The sequence below is a fragment of the Lineus longissimus genome, chromosome 3, assembly GCF_910592395.1.
Source record: "Lineus longissimus chromosome 3, tnLinLong1.2, whole genome shotgun sequence".
NCBI classification, from domain to species: Eukaryota; Metazoa; Nemertea; class Pilidiophora; order Heteronemertea; family Lineidae; genus Lineus; species Lineus longissimus.
The window spans coordinates 17,676,227-17,695,426 of record NC_088310.1 but is presented as its reverse complement, the minus strand read 5'-3'; the positions used below and the strand labels follow the sequence as shown (position 1 = coordinate 17,695,426).

At 42.5% G+C, this 19,200-nt stretch overlaps 1 protein-coding gene across 1 annotated transcript in view; it reads left to right on the top strand.

Moving 5' to 3' along the window:
* The window catches only part of LOC135484058 (uncharacterized), a 36,755-nt gene extending 21,861 nt beyond the window's left edge, over nucleotides 1-14,894 (top strand). Inside the window, exon 2 of the mRNA XM_064765146.1 lies at nucleotides 11,408-14,894. Coding sequence (XP_064621216.1) covers nucleotides 11,408-11,761 — 354 coding nt within the window. The 3' untranslated portion in view covers nucleotides 11,762-14,894. The remainder of the gene's footprint in view (nucleotides 1-11,407) is intronic.
* The last annotated feature ends 4,306 nt before the right edge of the window (nucleotides 14,895-19,200 follow it).

Below are 19,200 nucleotides of genomic sequence, written 5' to 3'. Positions count from 1 at the left end.
GTTCTTTCCACACCCATAAGAATCAATCGGAACATCTCCGGGAGTACTACAGTGACTGCAAAATGGTGACAAGAGACCGTGCAAGAGAATTTCCATACATCATCTCCTCTCTTCCAATTATTGTTTTCTGTCGACAGGTGACTTTCGTTCAACTGACCAGCATTTACAGCACTGAATACCATAACGTGGTAGCAGTAACCGTAGCAAACACATCATCAGAAGAAAAACGACAATTCATATTCATTATAAGTAAGCTCGAATTGCCATAGGCTGAACTCATTTTCCTAATCTTGGACGCATGTCGATGTGTTAGTAATTACCTTATTTTGTATAATTTCGAGATGTTGTTAAAAAAAGATGAACAATGTGTGCTCGTGGTTCGTGTTACCATGATGATGGGAATAGCTATGATAATACGAATCTGCCCCAACATGCCAAAGTCTCTCACGAGGTTTTACTGATAGTACTGTGAACATTACTCAAGGTAGCATTTCAATGTTCAAACAGACAATAATAGTTAGAAAGGCAGATATAACCCCTACCGCCAACATATCTTCCCGGGCAATAATATGTACATGAAGCTTTCACACGTTCTTCCAATCATCTCCGTTGTACACTGCCGGATTCTCATTAGCAGACATAACTTTTTAACTTTCTGAATGGAATTTGTTTAAGAACTGAAGAGTATCAAGTCTAGGTTGATCACCTGTTGGTAATGCTTGCGGTATTTGGAATTTGTCTATAGAGCTAACTGTTGATTTCAGCATACGTATAACCTGTCAGTCTGGCTGGCTTCAATACTATATTGTATTGATGCGCAAGTTGCATCGGATCCTAGCATAGCCGATGGTTTCCAATATATATCCCATCCTGAACATCATGCTCTTATACTCCCCTTAAACGTAGCCATCCAAAAACCTATGTGACGATTAGGATGACGAAATGCACTGCAGAGGAGTCGGTCTAATGCCGAGGCGATGAGCGTTATCCTTTATGGAAATGGCAGAAAGCTGTCCACGGTGTAAAGAAATGCACTCCAAAATCTAAAATGTTCATCCCACGCCGGCAAATATACTCAAATAATGCAGTAGGACTGTCAACTGAATTTTCATTTGGGGACCAGAACGCATGCATCTGTGGTTCAGTTTTGCAAAAAACTGTGATTGCTCCTTCTAAATTTCATTTTTAATCTCACCTGGGTGAGCTTATGTCGTCACGTCTTGTCCGTCGTCCGTCGTCTGTCGGGCCGTCGGTCCGTCCGGCGTCCGTCAACAATGGTGGCACGTTTGCTCACCATTGAGTCTAGGAGGTTGAAACTTGGTGTGTGGATGTCTTATGACAGCATGACCTGACATACCGAAAATCATTGCAATTTGACCTACTTTCTGGGCTCCAGGCGGCCATCTTTGAAAACCTTATTTTGTCAATATCTCATGAATGCTGACAGCTAGGATCTTGAATTATTTTCTGTAAATACCTCTGAAGAGACTACATGACATAATACCCGGGTTTTTGATTTGACCTACTTTTCAAGGTTACAGAGGTCAAACTCTATAATTTCACCGCAGGTGGCACGTTTCGTCATCACTTGTTGTAGACTCTTTAAATTTGGTATGAAGACACTTATTGAGCATCTCTACATGTTGACCAAAAAAGTAGGCCAATGTGACCAACACTTTTTGGCTCCAGGCAGCCATCTTGGAAAACCTTATTTTGTCAATATCTCATGAACGCTGATAACTAGAACAATGAAATTGTTACTGTCAATAGAGACTACATGACGTAATATGCGGGTTTCTGATTTGACCTACTTTTGAAGGTCACAGAGGTCAAACTCTAAAATTTCAGCGAAGGTAGAACGTTTTGTCATTAATTGTCCTAGACCCTTCAAATTTGATATGTAGACACCTATTGGGCATCTGTACATATTTACAAAAACTCAGGTCAATGTGACCTACTTTTCAGGTGTAAATAGGTCAGGTCATAACACTCAATGTCAGTTATATCAAGAAACCTTCACTTTGTGATCTTCAAAGGTGAATTATTGATTGATATGATCAAGATTGACATAGAGCTTGTAACATTTAAACCTTGACCTAGTTTCCAAGGTCAGAAAGGTCAAACTATAAAATTCCACTTAAGTTGATATATTCACTACTATTTGAGATTCTTCTTATTTTATATGGTGACACCTAATGAGATCTGTACAAGTTGACCCAATTTAGGTCAATTGTGACCTAGTTATCAAGATGCAGAAGTCAAACTCTAAAAGTGTCATTGACGTGCCACATGTTTTCATATCTAAAAGTCAATTTAACCTCCATATGTCATTTCATCTGCAATTTAATGATTCCCAGGTGAGCAGAATGTGTAAACATTGTGCAATTTTAATAACATTGATCGATATACGTAATTGGTGTGAATTTTAAGACCTCCTTCAACGGATTTTTTGATTTAAATAGCTAATCACTTCTTGTTTTGACATGAAAACAAGTGCGGTAATCTGAACAGTGATTTTTCGCCAGTCTCTGAACTGTGCTTCTCCCTCAAAAGGAAAGGCAGATCTTTCTTTAATGAAATGTTGGAATATTGACTTGATCCTTGGATCCGATGGAGAGCTAAGGTTTTAAGCCAATTCCAATTCATACTATTAAAGATCACACATACACCTAGAAATAAAGGTTTTTGTGTATCAGAAGCATGTTTTAAAAAGCCTCATTTTAATATGATAATTATAGGAAATGACATTTTTAATTGGTTTCTATCGAAATCAAGGCAAATCAAGGCAAAATACATAAAAAGTATCGTTACCTTCGAGGTTTCTTTCCCAGTAAAAAAAGTGAACGTTTCACCGGACCAGTGTGAGGGCATTCCTGGCCGTGGGCGAGCTCTGGATGAAGAAGAATAAGAATGAAGACAAACGGTTTTGTTTGAACCAAGCACATCAGTTTCTTTTTCCTGTAAAGCACGTGGTCAAAACCTTCATTGCATCACTCCTGTACGCCTCCAAGGACATACAAGTAGAAGTTGACAGCATAGTTAATTACTGCCATGGTCCAAAGTATCACATTCACTCTGAGGAGCCAATAGATGTCACTGTAATCGTATTCCGCCATCACTTCCGGTATGGTGACGAACACCTCATTTATCAAATACGGCGAGAGGAGAAAGACGAAGGCAAGAGACACTAACACTAGCATCCTTGTCATGTCGACATTTTCTGTGTTTTCCTTGATTTTATCTTTGGTCATCTGTCGCTTGTCAGATTCCGCAGGTCTGACGCTGGTTGAGATTAAAATATTCGATATGAAAATGACTGAGAATGGTAAGACACCGTTTGCCATCCAGTGGTAGACAGCCACGATCGCTTCGAGCCAGGGATGGTCCTTGAACTCAGTTTCGACCACCCCGAATTCAGTCCCGAGAAACTGAATTTTGAAGCCAAAGAAAATGTTGACATCGAGAACAGCCGGAATTATTATTGAAATAACAACTTTTTCTTTGCCCGTGATGCTGCAGAGAGGCTCTTGGCCTACATCAGCGGAAATAGAACCACGCGCATGTACGATCTACCCTCATAGCGGCAAGCGTTAATCTCGAAGCTGCCCCAGATGCGAATATCACGGGGATTCCCGAGTGACACTGTGCATATCCCATTTTACGTTGACGATAGAGTATTGGGGGTGAATGGCATTCGTCAACGAGAAACGAGAGATGACAAACTAAACAGAAGGAATAAAATGAAGGGGGGGGGGGGCTAGAAATAAGGCTAATGGCAAAAACGTGCCTAGTGCCCAGAATATTATATCAGTATACCCCTATCCACGACACCATCAGTATTTCGAACCATCTCCCTCTGTCTTTAATTCCACCACGGCTTCTACCAAACAAGTGATCAACGATCAATTCTCATTGCGCAATGTCACTCGTGACCGACAACTGAGACATCTTGACACTACAAAAATACACACTATCTAATGCATGCATTGATGTAACCACACATGGGATCCAAGAGTGAAACTGTGGCTGCCACAGAGCTACATGTAGTACATGTATATGTGGCAATGTAACGGTTTACGATTAATCTACGGTGTTTTAATAAGCCATGCATCGTTGAGACACCGTAGATTAATCGTACACCGTTATATTGCCACATATACATATACTACTACATGTAACTCTGTGGCAGCCACAGTTTCACTCTTGGACCCCATGTATGGGGGGCAGTGGTCACATCAATGCATGTATTAGCTAGTGTGTATCTTTGTAGTGTATAAGACATTATATGATGTACGTTGTTATGGTACCCATTTGAGGGCAAATGATGCGGCTTGTGGTATTCGACTCGATGACTCGACGACGCGATGGCTCGATGACGCGATCGTTGCTATGGATTTTGCTAAAATACGGAATCCCATGATCCTGGTCTCCGGGCTACCGCTGCAACAGCAGAGGTTTTAGCTCGGCCTCCCCATACCCAGCTACGGTATGTAGAAGGATGTGCCCCCCCCCCCCAGCCATGGCCACTGAAGATTGGTCCCCGCGATTGATTTTGATATTTAAAGGACTCGCGGAAGTTTCATAGCATGCAAAATGACCGGAGATTTAATTGACAAACAAGCTTCTAGTGGCCAATATCAGATGTCATGTGGTAGTCTGTCAACAATCGGAATTTCGCAGCATATGTGCAGTTTTTTAGACTCAGTCACTCAGTCCCTCTTCCGCCCCTTGACATCTGCCCCCCCCCCCCCCCCCCCCCCAATACATCAGCCCCTGTACATGCTTTCCGAAATTGGTGGCTTGCATTGGAACTAACTTTTTCCCCCTTGTCCGTCATTAAAGGCATCCAAGTGTGTTGGTCAACCATGACTATCTCCTTTGTCCCTCCACCACAGGCCTAGTTTCCCCTTATGACATCACTATTTCGGACACTCAGCGCCCCATTTCTGGAAAGGTGTATAGGACATTTAATATTGCCGTGCTGAACGGATATCCAGAGCCAACCTTGTCTCCAGGAACTCGCGTGTCATTTTAAGATTGGAATTTCTGCTCGTAAAGAACCTGGGTAGGAGGTTGATCTGAACCAGCTATATTTAGGTGTATTCAGCTGTATTGACGGTAAGCTTGCATAGCAACATGGCGCATGGTTTTATCAAAAATGCGAACTTGTAGGAAACGAAAAATGGTCGGATTAGATACGGTGAAAACAGCTGGAAAGGGGTTGGTAATGATCGGTTCTTTTTTATTTTCCTCCACTTATGATTCTATGTATAAATTACAGTCCAGGCAGTGATATTCTTTAAAAAGATTCCAACTTGATCGCGTCATCGAGTCATCGCGTCGTCGAGTCATCGAGTCGAATACCACAAGCCAATGATGCAGTGAGAGAGAGAATAGTCGATGTGTTGTCATCCATGACATGACTTGAAGATCAAGGTTCATTCGTGTTTCTGGTAGTTATCTGACGCTGACAAGCACCTACAGCACTGTAATTTGATTTAGTAATAATCATTACTTAGACTACTGATAACCTGTTCGCAACCAAAAGAGCGAAAGTTTCTTGTAAATGCCATAGTTATCTCGTAAGGGCGAAATATGGATCAATGCAACAAATATCTCCACCGTAAACATACATGGACGTCGAGTTAGTCCGAAGTTCGCACGAGAAGCGGAGTTTTGAGGAACAAAATTCATGCTCCCGCAGGTACCGGTACCTTCGAGGTTTCTTTCTCAGTAAAAAAGCGAACGTTTCACCGGACCATTGCGAGGGCATTCCTGGCCGTGGGCGAGCTCTGGATGAAGAAGAATAAGAATGAAGACAAAGGTTTTGTTGGGACTAAGCACGTCAGTTTCTCTTTCCCGTAAAGCATGTGGTCAAAACCTTTATTGCATCACTCCTGTACTTCTTCCCTCCAAGGACATACAGGTAGAAGTTGACCGCGTGGTTCATCCCAGAAATTGCTCCCACGGTCCAAAATATCACATTCAGTCTAAGAAGCCAATAGATGTCGCTGTAATCATATTCCGCCATCACTTCCGGTATTGCGACTAACACCTCATATATCGAATACGGCGAGCAGAGAATGACGAAGGCAAGAGATACTAACACGAGCATCCTCGTCATGTGGGCATTTTCTGTGTTTTCCTTTATTTCATCTTTGGCCATCTGTCGCCTGTAAGATGCCGCACGTCTCACGCTGGTTAAGATTAAAACATTCGATATAAAAATGACTGAGAATGGCAAGACCCCGTTTGCCATCCAGTGGTAGGCAGCAATGATCGCCTCGAACCAGGGATGATCATTGAACTCAGTTTCGACCACCGCGAAATCAGTCCCGAGAAACTGAATTTTGAAGCCAAAGAAAATGTTGACATCGAGAACAGCCGGAATTATTGTTAGAATAACAACTGTTTTCTTGGCCCGTGATGCTGTACAGAGGCTCCTGGCCTTCAGCGGAAATAGAACCACACATGCGCGATCTACAGTCATGGCGGCAAGCGAACATCTCGAAGCTGTCGCAGATGCGTATATTATGTAAAGTATGGTTCTGAAATAGATTTTCGGGATGTTAAATACATATTTCTCTGCAGATGCAAAAACGATTTAACTCGTTTAAGATTTACTATAACTTGCACTAGCTTTTCGACGGCACTTCTGGCCGGGACCTGATAAAGACGCGATCGAAAGCTAGTCCATTAATTCTCGTCCATTGATTTTAAGCCTATAATAATAAGTTGGTCTATTTGAAGAATAGACTCGTTACATAGCCTACTTCATTTTTGTAACGATACTGAGACTGGCAGAATCTTAGTGTGGCAAATGGCATTACGTAGCGGAGTCTTGTGTCTCTAAATCATAGGGTCTTGTGGAAGAGGATATCAGGATGATCGACTGGCCATACTGATCTTCCAGCGCTATTGCCTCCGTATTACCGCCCAGGCTTCCCCGTTGTCTGGAAGTTGAGCTTTGTCAATACATTGATGGTCAAGATGCCGACTGGCAAACTTGTGTTCTCTCCTCATGGGTCCTTCCACCCGCTTCCCAAGAGTTTATTTTGGTATTTCACCATCTTCAAATATGGAAGCTGCGATAGCATAATTATAAATGAAAAACTGCAGGAAGTTGGGGTTCTTTTAACAAAAATTCCAACTTACGTCATCACTTCTTCGATGTATTCCATCTTTTCTCCCAGGCGGTGGTTTATTAAAAGAATATAGAACACCCAAGTTACCAAATGAATTGTGTCCAACACAGCAAGAGCTGTCATATACAGACATGTGCTGACACGTCGATACTCTTTCTTAGTGGTTATGAGTAACGAAATCACATTTCCCACTACACCAAAGAAAGCTATAATCAAAGGAGCCCATTTCTTCAAGATGCTGAATGCGATCCTCAGCCCTAACGTATCTGTTGATGCCATTGTGTTGGTGAACCATTTCGATGTGATATTGTCTCCCTCCATTTTTTCGTCAGAGCGCACAGTGGCTGATGTGGTCTCGGTATATATTACGTATAAGACCTTGGTATACACTTTCCAAAATAGCCCATTATTGGCATCAAATGCGGGTTACAATGGAAATGAACGTATCTTCGCGGCAAAAATGCATCGTGATGGCCTCACAGGGCACCGTTGTTGCCCAGGTCCAACGTAAGGTTCTATCCGTACCCATCAGAATCCCTCGGGACGTCCTAAGCAGTACTGCTTTGATGGCAAGAGACCGTGCAAGAGAATTTCTTCATCCTCTCCTCTCTTCCAATTATTGTTTTCTGTCGACAGGTGACTTTCGTTCAACTGACCAGCATTTACAGCACTGAATGCCATAACGTGGCAGCAGTAATCGCAGCAAACACATCATCAGAAGAAAAACGCCAATTCATATTCATTACAAGTAAGCTCGAAATGCGATATGCTGAACTCATTTTTTTAATCCTGAACGTATGCCGATGTGCTAGTAATTGCCTTATTTTGTATAATTTCGATATGTCATTCAAAAAAAGATGATGCAGTGGGACTGTTAACTCAGTTTTCATTTGGGCATCTGTGGTTCAGTCTTGCAAAAAAATGTGATTGCCCCTTAGACTTCCTTTTTAATTCCGGGCAGTGTAAAAATGAAGATACTCGTCACTTTGGGTTATAGACTATTGGGCCTTTGAAATATTGCAATATTCTCTGGAACTAAATATATATGTTTTCCCATTTAGACCCTGGACCTTAATGTTGCATATACAAATGTATATCCATGGTGTATATTTTTTCCCACTGCTTTTTATTTCTATTCAATTTAAAACAGATAAGGACTTTAAAACGCTTTTTTATATATCGATTGCAATTTTAATACCTTTGATCTATATACTTAATTGGGGTGAATTTTAAGACCACCTTCAACGGGCTTTTCAGTGCGCATTAATTTTTATAGCTAATCACTTATACAATACGGTAATCTGAAGTGTGCTTTTTTCGCCAGTTTCCTCAAAAGGAAAGGCAAATCCTTCTTTAGTTAACTGTGGGAATATGGACTTGATCCTCAAATCCCATGGAGAGCTAAGGTTTAAGGCCAATTCTGTTTTCAAACTTTTAAAGATACACACACACTCCTAGAAATAAACGTTTTTGTGCTTCTGAAGAACCTTTAGTAGTTTTTTTTGGTCGCACCCCGAGAGGAGTTCCGGCGAAGTGAAAAGACCTCTTTCCGCTGTTTGACCACTTGCCCCTCAATGTAGTGACATTGCTCAGCTTCCAGACTACGCGCGTCATGGGTGGAGGCTACGGAGGCAATATCGCTGGAAATTCAGTATGCTGTTTGACTTAATAGTGTGTTGGTATCGATATTTATTGACAAGCCAATCGAACATGCAGTGCAAGTTCCATTCACAAATACATGCATACATCATGTAGCTACACAAGGATATTTCCTGCGATATACGGCTCCAGTAATCAATATATTACATTTTTGTCCATTCATAATATAAACTGTTTGAGTAGGGTATAGATTTGGGTATTTGTTGGCCCCCGTGATTGGGATGCCTATCCGTGCACATACTTCTCCCCCACGGCCGAAGACGAACAGAATACTGGACACGAGATCTCTAGTAGGCCTACCGGTGTGACAGGGATTTAACACCTTTTGTGTAGTATAGTCCGATATTTCATTGTCCCATCATGGTCTGAGGCTTAGGTCTCTCTTTCTATATGCACATGTAGCTAAATCTGCATCACTGAACAATAGAGGGGCAGGAGGAGGGCTAAGTTACTTTCATAATGGCAGTGTTATCATTACTTTTAAAGTCCTATACTGCTGCCCGCGTGCAAATTTACCATCAGGGCCCATATTCACGACTGTTGGTGGTTTTCAAACCCCCACGCCGAGTATTGCCCAGGAGGCGCGCACCTGAGAGTCCGTATTACTACATGTAGAATCTCTTTGGACGTATTCTCCGATATGGTAACTTGTTGGTGTGGCAGACTGGGTGTAGACATACATTTACAACTGAATCTGTATCGAGTAATTGTATCGATGGATTTTCGATATGCCACGCCAATATAGCGTTTCTGTCAGATTTGTTGAACAGTGATTAGATAGAGAGTGGTCACCAAATCATGAATTGAACACCTGTTCTCAATGGGGGTAGACAATAATTAAAAACGATACCAAAAGGAGACCCACGATGTTCGGTATGTGATAATCTGTTCCGGAATATCATCACCAGGTAATTTTCCAAAGCGGACATGATATTGAGGCATTTTAGAGTTCCGGTCATGCGCTTGAGGATGCGCCGAAGTCTGCCGTAGATGCACATTATTTTCATCAACTCTGAGAAGATTAAATCCAATACAAACCATTTTTGCTACATGCACCAACGTCTTATTATGGTAAACAGCTTTTTGCAACCAATGTTCAAGAAACCTATCTCTTTAAAGGAAACACAGAGATTAAAGCGACAGACAAACACGAAAAATGTCCAATTCCAATGTATCATAATATCATCGTCATATACTAAGTGTATCAGGGGAAGGGTTTTAATGATGCACATTATACGGAGGGACCAATGCCACTTTTGACCAAGGGCGACAAAGCAATATTGCTACACATAGCACACCGAGGGACGGCAAACATAATCAAATACCAAAATATGTCTCATCACTGATCAAATAGATTTTGTCCTCGCGCGTGCATGGTTGAGTCAGTGCTTTCAGACCCTGAGGGTCGGCAATAAGGTTCATTCCAAGAAAGCTGGATCCTTATTCTGGAGAAGTCGGATGTTGTATCGGCTTTGATGTGGGCAATGTTTGTCGTCACATAGCCAACGTATCACAAGAACATCGTTCTTATCTCCCCATGTATTAGTGTAAATCTTTTTTGAAACAAATCTTCTTACAATTAGGGAATCTGTTAAAGAAATGGTTGAAGAAACTGTTTAAAGAGGGAAAAACCTGTTATTAAACAAATACTCTTGGAAGAAATCTGTCTACGCATGACAAGAGTGTCAGGCGGCTATGGAGGGAATCTGGAAGTTCAGAGTGCAGATGATATGCTCACATTACCTGAAACACATTACGATCGAGCTTCAATCATGCCATGCTACCCTGTCTGTCAGCGAAATGGAGTATCCTTTCTCTTGGCGTTGCAGATCATCATATTGTCTAAGAAATACACTAATTGACGAGATAGCATGTCGTCATGATGGCTCTATCATCAAATTGATATCGATAGTATCAATTAGGCTTACTAGAAATACTGAAGATGACAAATCAAATATATTGCTAACAATGATACAACACCAACAACGACATTATAGTCTGCTCTGTCATCAAAGTTTACTTAACAACCGCACATCATCTTTTAATCATTATTGATATCTTTGACATGGTTCTCCTCGAAAACCTTCAGAGCCATACCTCGTCTCATTCCCGGAACTAGATCCTTTTACTGTGAAAGAGACGTTGGCGTCGCTGCACCTGTTGTGTCTTTATTGATGCGGCACATCAATGAAGGTTGAGGGATTACAAACAGATTTGACAAGGATTACGTTATGCTTAGTTCCATGATTTGTCTGATCAAATATCAAACCACTTAAGTGAACTAGCGAAGTAAATAAAAGAAGCCAATCTGTCTCGTGGTAAAGTTAAGAATATGTTTTCGGTTTATCTTCGACCTTGGAGACAAAATTGCCCAAGTTTCCTGCAAAAACATATCATTTCCAATGATGAAGGATGCTGTTTTGTTGAAAATTATCTCATATTTCCTGGAAAGCAGACAAAGAAACAGTCCACTGTTGATTGCATCATCATCCCTGGCTTTCTTTTCAGATGACATGAGTCACAAGGCCATTCCTTCATTACAGGTACTGTTCTTTCAGATGTGACCATATAAGTAACCGCCTTCCACCCTTTTGTCCTTTCAGTTAAATCTTCGCCAGCTAGACATCACTCTTCTTAAGCAACTGTGGGCGCTAGGAGACAGCATCAAGGATTATAAGACAATGGTTAGCGAACAGCAAGACAATGTTAGTTTCGACTACTCGTTCTCGGATTTATACGGAATGTGCGGGGATGAAAACAGTATAGGGACAGGAAGTGACGTATCTATTCCCATCATGTTTCAATCGCCGGAGGATTTAGACTCATCTTTGCGACCTCGCCGCCATGAAAGACATGGCAGCAGCGGTGACGAGGTCGTTCAACGGAGAAGGAACAATAAAGCGGAAATGTCGACAGGGATATCTAAAACGGAAATGTCGACAGAATGGATGGTGTAGTTACAATGGTGAAGTGAGAAAGTGTGGTTGAAAGTGAGATGCCAGAGCATGAGGTTGATAAATGCATGAAATAGTGATCTATATAATTGCTGATACGCTCAAAAAATATTGAATGGAAAAGGATGATTAAAATATCTACAGTACAGCTACTGTACATGCAACAAGAGTCAATGGTAATGACCACTAGGCAATTAAATAAACTTATTAGCTTATCAACCAGCATGACTGCATGGGCCTAAAACCAGTCATTCCCGGTCTTTACCGGTTTTTTTGTGTGGTTCAGTCTATCTGTCCGTGTGGGCGAAGAAGATAAAAAAGCTCAACACATTTTGGATTATGTTATTTGATATGAAAATAAGGAGTGCGGCCCTGGCATTGGCTGTGACATTAGCTGCATAAGATCGTTTCTAGGTTTAATTGTTTGGTCCAGTTTAAGCAAATCAATCAACTTTATATCCTGAAATTGAGATTCATGAAACCAGTCATTTTGTAGACTCTGATGTAGTCAGGTGGCTATTTCGTCTCTTGTCATGTACCAGGCTAAAATCCATTAACTGGGAACAGCCATTACGTCAATAACTGTGCTCTAGAAACGCTGGCGTTTCCAGGGAACTGATTTATTGTACCGTCAATTGTGGAGATTACCTCCCATACCAGACAAACATGAGCTGTTGCTATGGCAACGCCAGACAGACAACTGTTGCTGTATTTGGTATAATTTTCATCATAGAAATATTTAGAAGGTTATTAGAGGAGAACAGTTTCGAAGCTCAGAATTAACTTATAATTGGTGCTGTATTGTTTATCAAAGATCTCCTGATTTGATTGTTGTACGAAAATCAACACTAGGCAGGTTTCGCAATCCTTACGAACGTACGAAGGACGAAGTACGAAATAATACGAAGGTTCATGGTGTCGTCACGTCCGGCGCCAATTAATTTACGCGACAATCGTAATAGCATGAGAAATCGGAGACCCGTCGTCGATAAAAAACGGTGCATATTTGTACAACGTCCTTTGGAGAATGCGTCGTCCGTAGCTTTTCGCAAAACCTCCCTAACTGTACTATAAACTTATCTGTGGCGAGGCAAACACTCTGCTGGCCGACAGCAACTTGAAAGTGGTGCCGGCAGCGCGTAGTTATCTACTGTATCCCCTGTCTCACCAAATCTCACGCAACTCTTATCCGGCAATTGGACCATGCCGATCATCATTCCCAGCGCATTCTGATGAAAGAGACCGCTTTATCAATTGCTTATAGTTCATGTACCTTTGATAGAGCATCTGAAGGGGATTGTTGAGGGAGCACAACGATACTAACATTGACGTTTACCAGGCCTTGCCGCAGGCGTTCGACCTTCTTGGGTGAGCAGGCAGCATCAGAGTACATGTAGCCGCTCTTGGCCGGGCTCTTCTGAAGGGAAACCCGGCATGGCTATCAACAAACCATCTTGACATGCAAGGCTCCGAGATCTCAATGTTCCTACGAGCACTTTATTGGGTTTGGGTGTGATGTCACCAAACTGGTCAAAGAAACTGCTCGACACAGTGGCAGTAGAACATCTGTCTTGCGTACGTGACCGTCCGGCAGGCAATAACCACCTCATTCTCATTGGTGATGTTCCTCCAGGCCAAGTTTGTACGAATCCCATTCCGCAAAAGCAATTCGCGATGCTGCCGCAAACCGGCAGAATCCCTTGCATATGCTACCATAAAGGAACAAACATAAAGGTCTCACTAAAATTACGCTGTATTCACCTTTCCTTGTGATTTCGCCAATCGGTTTGCGATCTTCTAAAAAACAAGCGCGTAAGTTTTAGCGCCGAGACCACCATTTTCATCTCATTATAATGGAACTGATGATTTTTTTTCAATAGTGATATACATCCCGCGCCCAGAGACCTTCTCTCGACACTCACAGCTTGTAACGTGTAGCGTTTGCGAGGGAGGACTATACAACTGACTATGGAATTCGAGGATGATGGATGTAGGCTCTAATGCCAGTTTTACTCAAAAACATCCTTTAGTTCTTTTCATTCATGAAGGTTTTTTTATTCATGAAATCCATATTTTCGGCTCACTGATCTAACTGATTGTTTGTGAACAAGCCATTACGCTTTCTGACGTCTATTGGCTAAATAATGTTATTGAAGATCGCCAAGGGAATGGTAAATCGGCTCAGTAATGATATTATCGATAGTTTCGAGGTGATTGGTTGATTAAAGGTTGGAGGTGATTGGTTAATGACGTAACGGAATGATGTTAACGACCAATAAGAAAGAGATATTGGGGTAATCGATTACTGATGCCATCATATCAATGTTTTATTTGATTGCCTATTGCCATGTGTCAACTTTGATTACGAGCTCATGCAATGTCTAAAGGTGAGATGTCTTGAGAAGAACGATGTTAGTTGAATGGTAACGTTAACGGTCCAACAGGCTATGAGAGCCGGGACACGCCAATTTGTAGGCAAGAGCCCGCATTTTGGATGTTACGTGTCAGGAATCAGAAAGCTAGCCAAGAGACACATGTCACCCTGTCTTCTTTATAGCACGTTACTTTTTGTTTGGGTTGGAGGGCTTGACTAATTGGTGGATTCCCGAGGCAGCACATAGTCATCCCAAACACGAATTTCCGCTCTGGGAGAGGGACGATGCCGATTCACTAGGGGCCTTCGGAATCGGTCAGAATTGGTCAGTAAATCACTTGTATTGACATCGGTGCCCAGAAGCCAACCAATCAATCTCTAAAGTATTGACGGTCACTGCCTCGACATACCATCAGCCGTCAGAATACAATAGGGCGGACACTTTTTTCGGAGGGACATTATCTACTTTTACACCGGCGTGCTCACCTTGCACGGCATGGTTCATTCAATTTCCTTGGCCAGCCCTCTGTGTCATCTATAGATAAAGAGTCATGCCTTAAGTCTCACGCCGAATATGGGGGTCGAACCAGGGATCTCTTGACCAGTAGCTGAGAGTTTGAGTCACACCTCCACATTGGCTCCTTACCGACGAAAAGGACGCATTTTGTAACCAATGCTCATAATGATATGTAATGTAATAAAGTAATGCTTTGTAGATGCAATGTATCTTTCAATTTTTCAATTAAAATTTGTAATAAAGGTAAAGTGAAATTAACGGCCTGGCATCTTCTTATATGTTTTGGTCCTTGGAGGACCTAAGACAACTCTGCTCTGGTTGTCTTACTCGGGTGCAAGATAGGATGTCCATAACCCATATGCCATCTATTCATCAGGTAGCGAATTGTCCTGCTCACAGACACATTGCGGCGACACAACGTATTCTCGGAATGCATGCCAATTCAAGGATAGAACAATCGGACCAAGATGAATATCATAACCCGCTTCGGGACAAGTTGTCGCTGACGGTCTGGTTGTGACAAAAAATCGTCACAAATAGTCGATCACAGTATGAAGGGACAAAACACTGCCGCAACGTGTGAGCTCGGCTTAGGAGTCTCAACTGTCCCTCCGGGAGAAATAACGACAATTCTATTCTAGTGACGGATTCTCCGCCAGGAAAGCCATTGGGTGATATGAATAAAGACAAGCAAATGCTTTTATCTAAAACTCCATGTACATTTACACTTGGCCTTTCTGTACAAAATTGAAGTAAAAGCATTTGCTAGCCTTTATTCATATCACCCATTATCATGACTACAATAGGATCGGGGACAATCATCATTTAGTCCTTATGGCCGACTCATGATACTGATCAAAGAGCTGTTTAAATAGCTGTTGTGTATGTCGGTCTCGTTGTGACATGGATTGGTCTCCAGTTGACCACATCACTAAGAGACTAAAAGCTGCCATATGGACTATCAGGTGTACTAGCAGTCACTTGTCACACTCACTTGACTACAGCACTAAGGGACTTAGGGACTAAAAGCTGCCATATGGACTATCAGGTGTACTAGCAGTCACTTGTCACACTCACTTGACTACAGCACTAAGGGACTTAGGGACTAAAAGCTGCCATATGAACTCTCAGGTGTACCAGCAGTTACTAGTCACACTCACTTGACTACAGCACTAAGGGACTTAGGGACTAAAAGCTGCCATATGAACTGTCAGGTGTACCAGCAGTCACTTGTCACACTCACTTGACTACAGCACTAAGGGACTTAGGGACTAAAAGCTGCCATATGAACTGTCAGGTGCACCAGCAGTCACTTGTCACACTCACTTGACTACATCACTAAGGGACTTAGGGACTAAAAGCTGCCATATGAACTGTCAGGTGTACCAGCAGTCACTTGTCACACTCACTTGACTACAGCACTAAGGGACTTAGGGACTAAAAGCTGCCATATGAACTGTCAGGTGTACCAGCAGTCACTTGTCACACTCACTTGACTTCATCACTAAGGGACTTAGGGACTAAAAGCTGCCATATGAACTGTCAGGTGTACCAGCAGTCACTTGTCACACTCACTTGACTACAGCACTAAGGGACTTAGGGACTAAAAGCTGCCATATGAACTGTCAGGTGTACCAGCAGTCACTTGTCACACTCACTTGACTACATCACTAAGGGACTTAGGGACTAAAAGCTGCCATATGAACTGTCAGGTGTACCAGCAGTCACTTGTCACACTCACTTGACTACAGCACTAAGGGACTTAGGGACTAAAAGCTGCCATATGAACTGTCAGGTGTACCAGCAGTCACTTGTCACACTCACTTGACTACATCACTAAGGGACTTAGGGACTAAAAGCTGCCATATGAACTGTCAGGTGCACCAGCAGTCACTTGTCACACTCACTTGACTACATCACTAAGGGACTAAGGGACTAAAAGCTGCCATATGAACTGTCAGGTGTACCAGCAGTCACTTGTCACACTCACTTGACCACTGGGAATAAGAGTTGTCATATGGACTGTCAGGAGTAGTAGTCTTAAATATCCCTTCGGAGGAACCGAAGACACTACCTTTCCAATAACCGATTCTTTGACATGAATGTCACATAGGTGACGTCAGTATGACTACAGTCAGACCGGTAACAATCAGGATGTTGTCCATGGCAGATTCATGATGACTCCCATGTGTTTTAGCACAGATTGCCTCTGGTTGTGACAAGGGCCCATCGCAATCTGTCGACCATAGTATGAAGGGACATAGGCAGTCAGGTGGACCCGGAGTAGTAGTCTTAAATGACCGTCCGGTAGAAACGACGACGCTACACCACTTCGAGTGACAGATTCTCTAACATGAGTGCCTTATGGGTGGTTCTGTTATGGCTACATCAGGCCGTTGGCTATTATAACTATGACCCCAGTTAGACATACATGTATTGCTAGCCACATTGCCGACTTAGTGTTGATCTGGTTATCTGGTTGTGACAAGGACCCATTGCAATCTGTCTACCATAGTATGAAGGGACAAAGGCTGCCAGGTGGACTTGGAGTCGCAGTCTTAAATGCCCCTCCCTGAAAAACGACGACACTACACCATTTCGAGTAACAGATTCTCCACATGAGTGCCTATGGGTGGCCTTGTTATGGCTAAATCAGACCGCTGGCAATCATTATTATGAACAAAGCGACATAATGCTAGACATATTGCCAACTTATGATGACTCAATGATGTTTCGAGACCGGTTCGTCTCTGACGGGCTGGTTGTGACAAGGACCCATCGCAATCTGTCGACCATAGTATGTAATGACAAAACGCTGTCATGTGGATTCAGTGTAGCGGTTTTAATTGCCCACACTAAAACGACACTAAAACGACACTATACCATTACAATGACAGATTCTCTGACATGAATATCACATGGGTGGTACTATTATGACTGCAATCAGATCAGCGACAGTCACTATTTCGTCCATATCATGGCCGACTCATGATGAGTGACTGATGTTTCAAAACCTGTTATTTTACGGTCTCGATGTGACAAGGACCTGTCGCAACCAGTTGACCAAATCACTAAAGGACTTATTGTTGCCATGATAACCGTCAGGTGTAGCAGTCTTAAATGTCCAAGGACAAAACCGACCACATTATGCCTTTTCAATGACAAATTGCGACATTACTATTCCAGTGAAGATTCTCGGACATGAATGCCTCATTGATGGCGCTGTTATCGCTGCATCCGACCGTTGACCATCATTATTTTGTCCATAGCAGATTCGTGAGATTGTTGTTTCGTGATCTGTTGGCTCTGGCGGGCTGGTTGTGACCAGGACCCATCGCAATCAGTCGACCATAGTAGCTGTCATGTGAAACCGGTGTAGCAATTTTAAATGACCCTTCGAAAAAAACGTCGACACTACACCACTCCAATGACAGATTCTCCGACATCAGCGCCTCTTGGGTGGCGCTGTTATGGCTATATGGCCAACTCATGATGGCTGATTTCGAGACCTGGTATCTTTGTCAGTCTGGTTGTGACAAGGACCTGTCACAACCAGTTGACCAAACACCAAAGGACTATTTGATGTCATAAGGACTGTTAGGTGTAGCAGTCTTAAATGTCCCAAAGGGCAAAACTGACGACACTATACCTTTCCAATGACAGATACTTCTCACGAATAGGTGTAACTCTCACTCGTCCATATCATGGCCGACTCATGATGACTGATTAATGCTTTGAGACTTGTTGTGTCTTACAGGCACGATGTGACAATGACTTGTCACAATCAATTAACCGTTGAATGTAAGGACATAAGCTGTCATAGCGACCCAGTGCAGTAGTCTTGAATGTCCATCCGGGAAAAACGATGACACCACCCTTCTGTTGAGAGATTATCTTACATGGACTATTGTGGCTACATCTTGCCGCTGACAATCATCATTTTGTCCATGGCAGATTCGTGAGATTGGTGTTTCGAGACCAGGTCATGGCGGTCATGTTCTAACGAGAACCCGTCACAATCAGTCGGCGATAGTATGTAAGGACAAAAAGCTGTCACTTGAAACCGGTGAAACAGTTTTAAATATCCCTCCCTTAAAAAACGACGACACTACACCATTCCAGTGACAGATTCTTCGTCATGAGTGCATTATGGGTGGCGCTTTTATGGCTACATCAGACCGTTGGCAATCATTATTATGACCACAGCTAGACATATTGCTAGACATATTGCCGACTCAAGATGACTGACTGGTAATACGAGACCTGTTGTCTCTGACGGGCGGGTTGTGACACGGACCCGTCGCAGTCAGTTCAAATCTTTTACATTCTAGCAGGGGCACAGCCGTAAGCGATTTAACTGTTGGTCTTGGTTGTGTCCCTGGCCGTTATTTTCACTACTGTTGTAAACTTCATATTGGAATTATGTTGGCCAAATAAACTTACCGAGGACGTTACACCTAATACCCCAGTCGACCAAGAGGTTTTCAATAAACTGATGCTCGACAGATTGTAATGGGTCCTTGACACAACCGGACAACCATAGGCTAAATT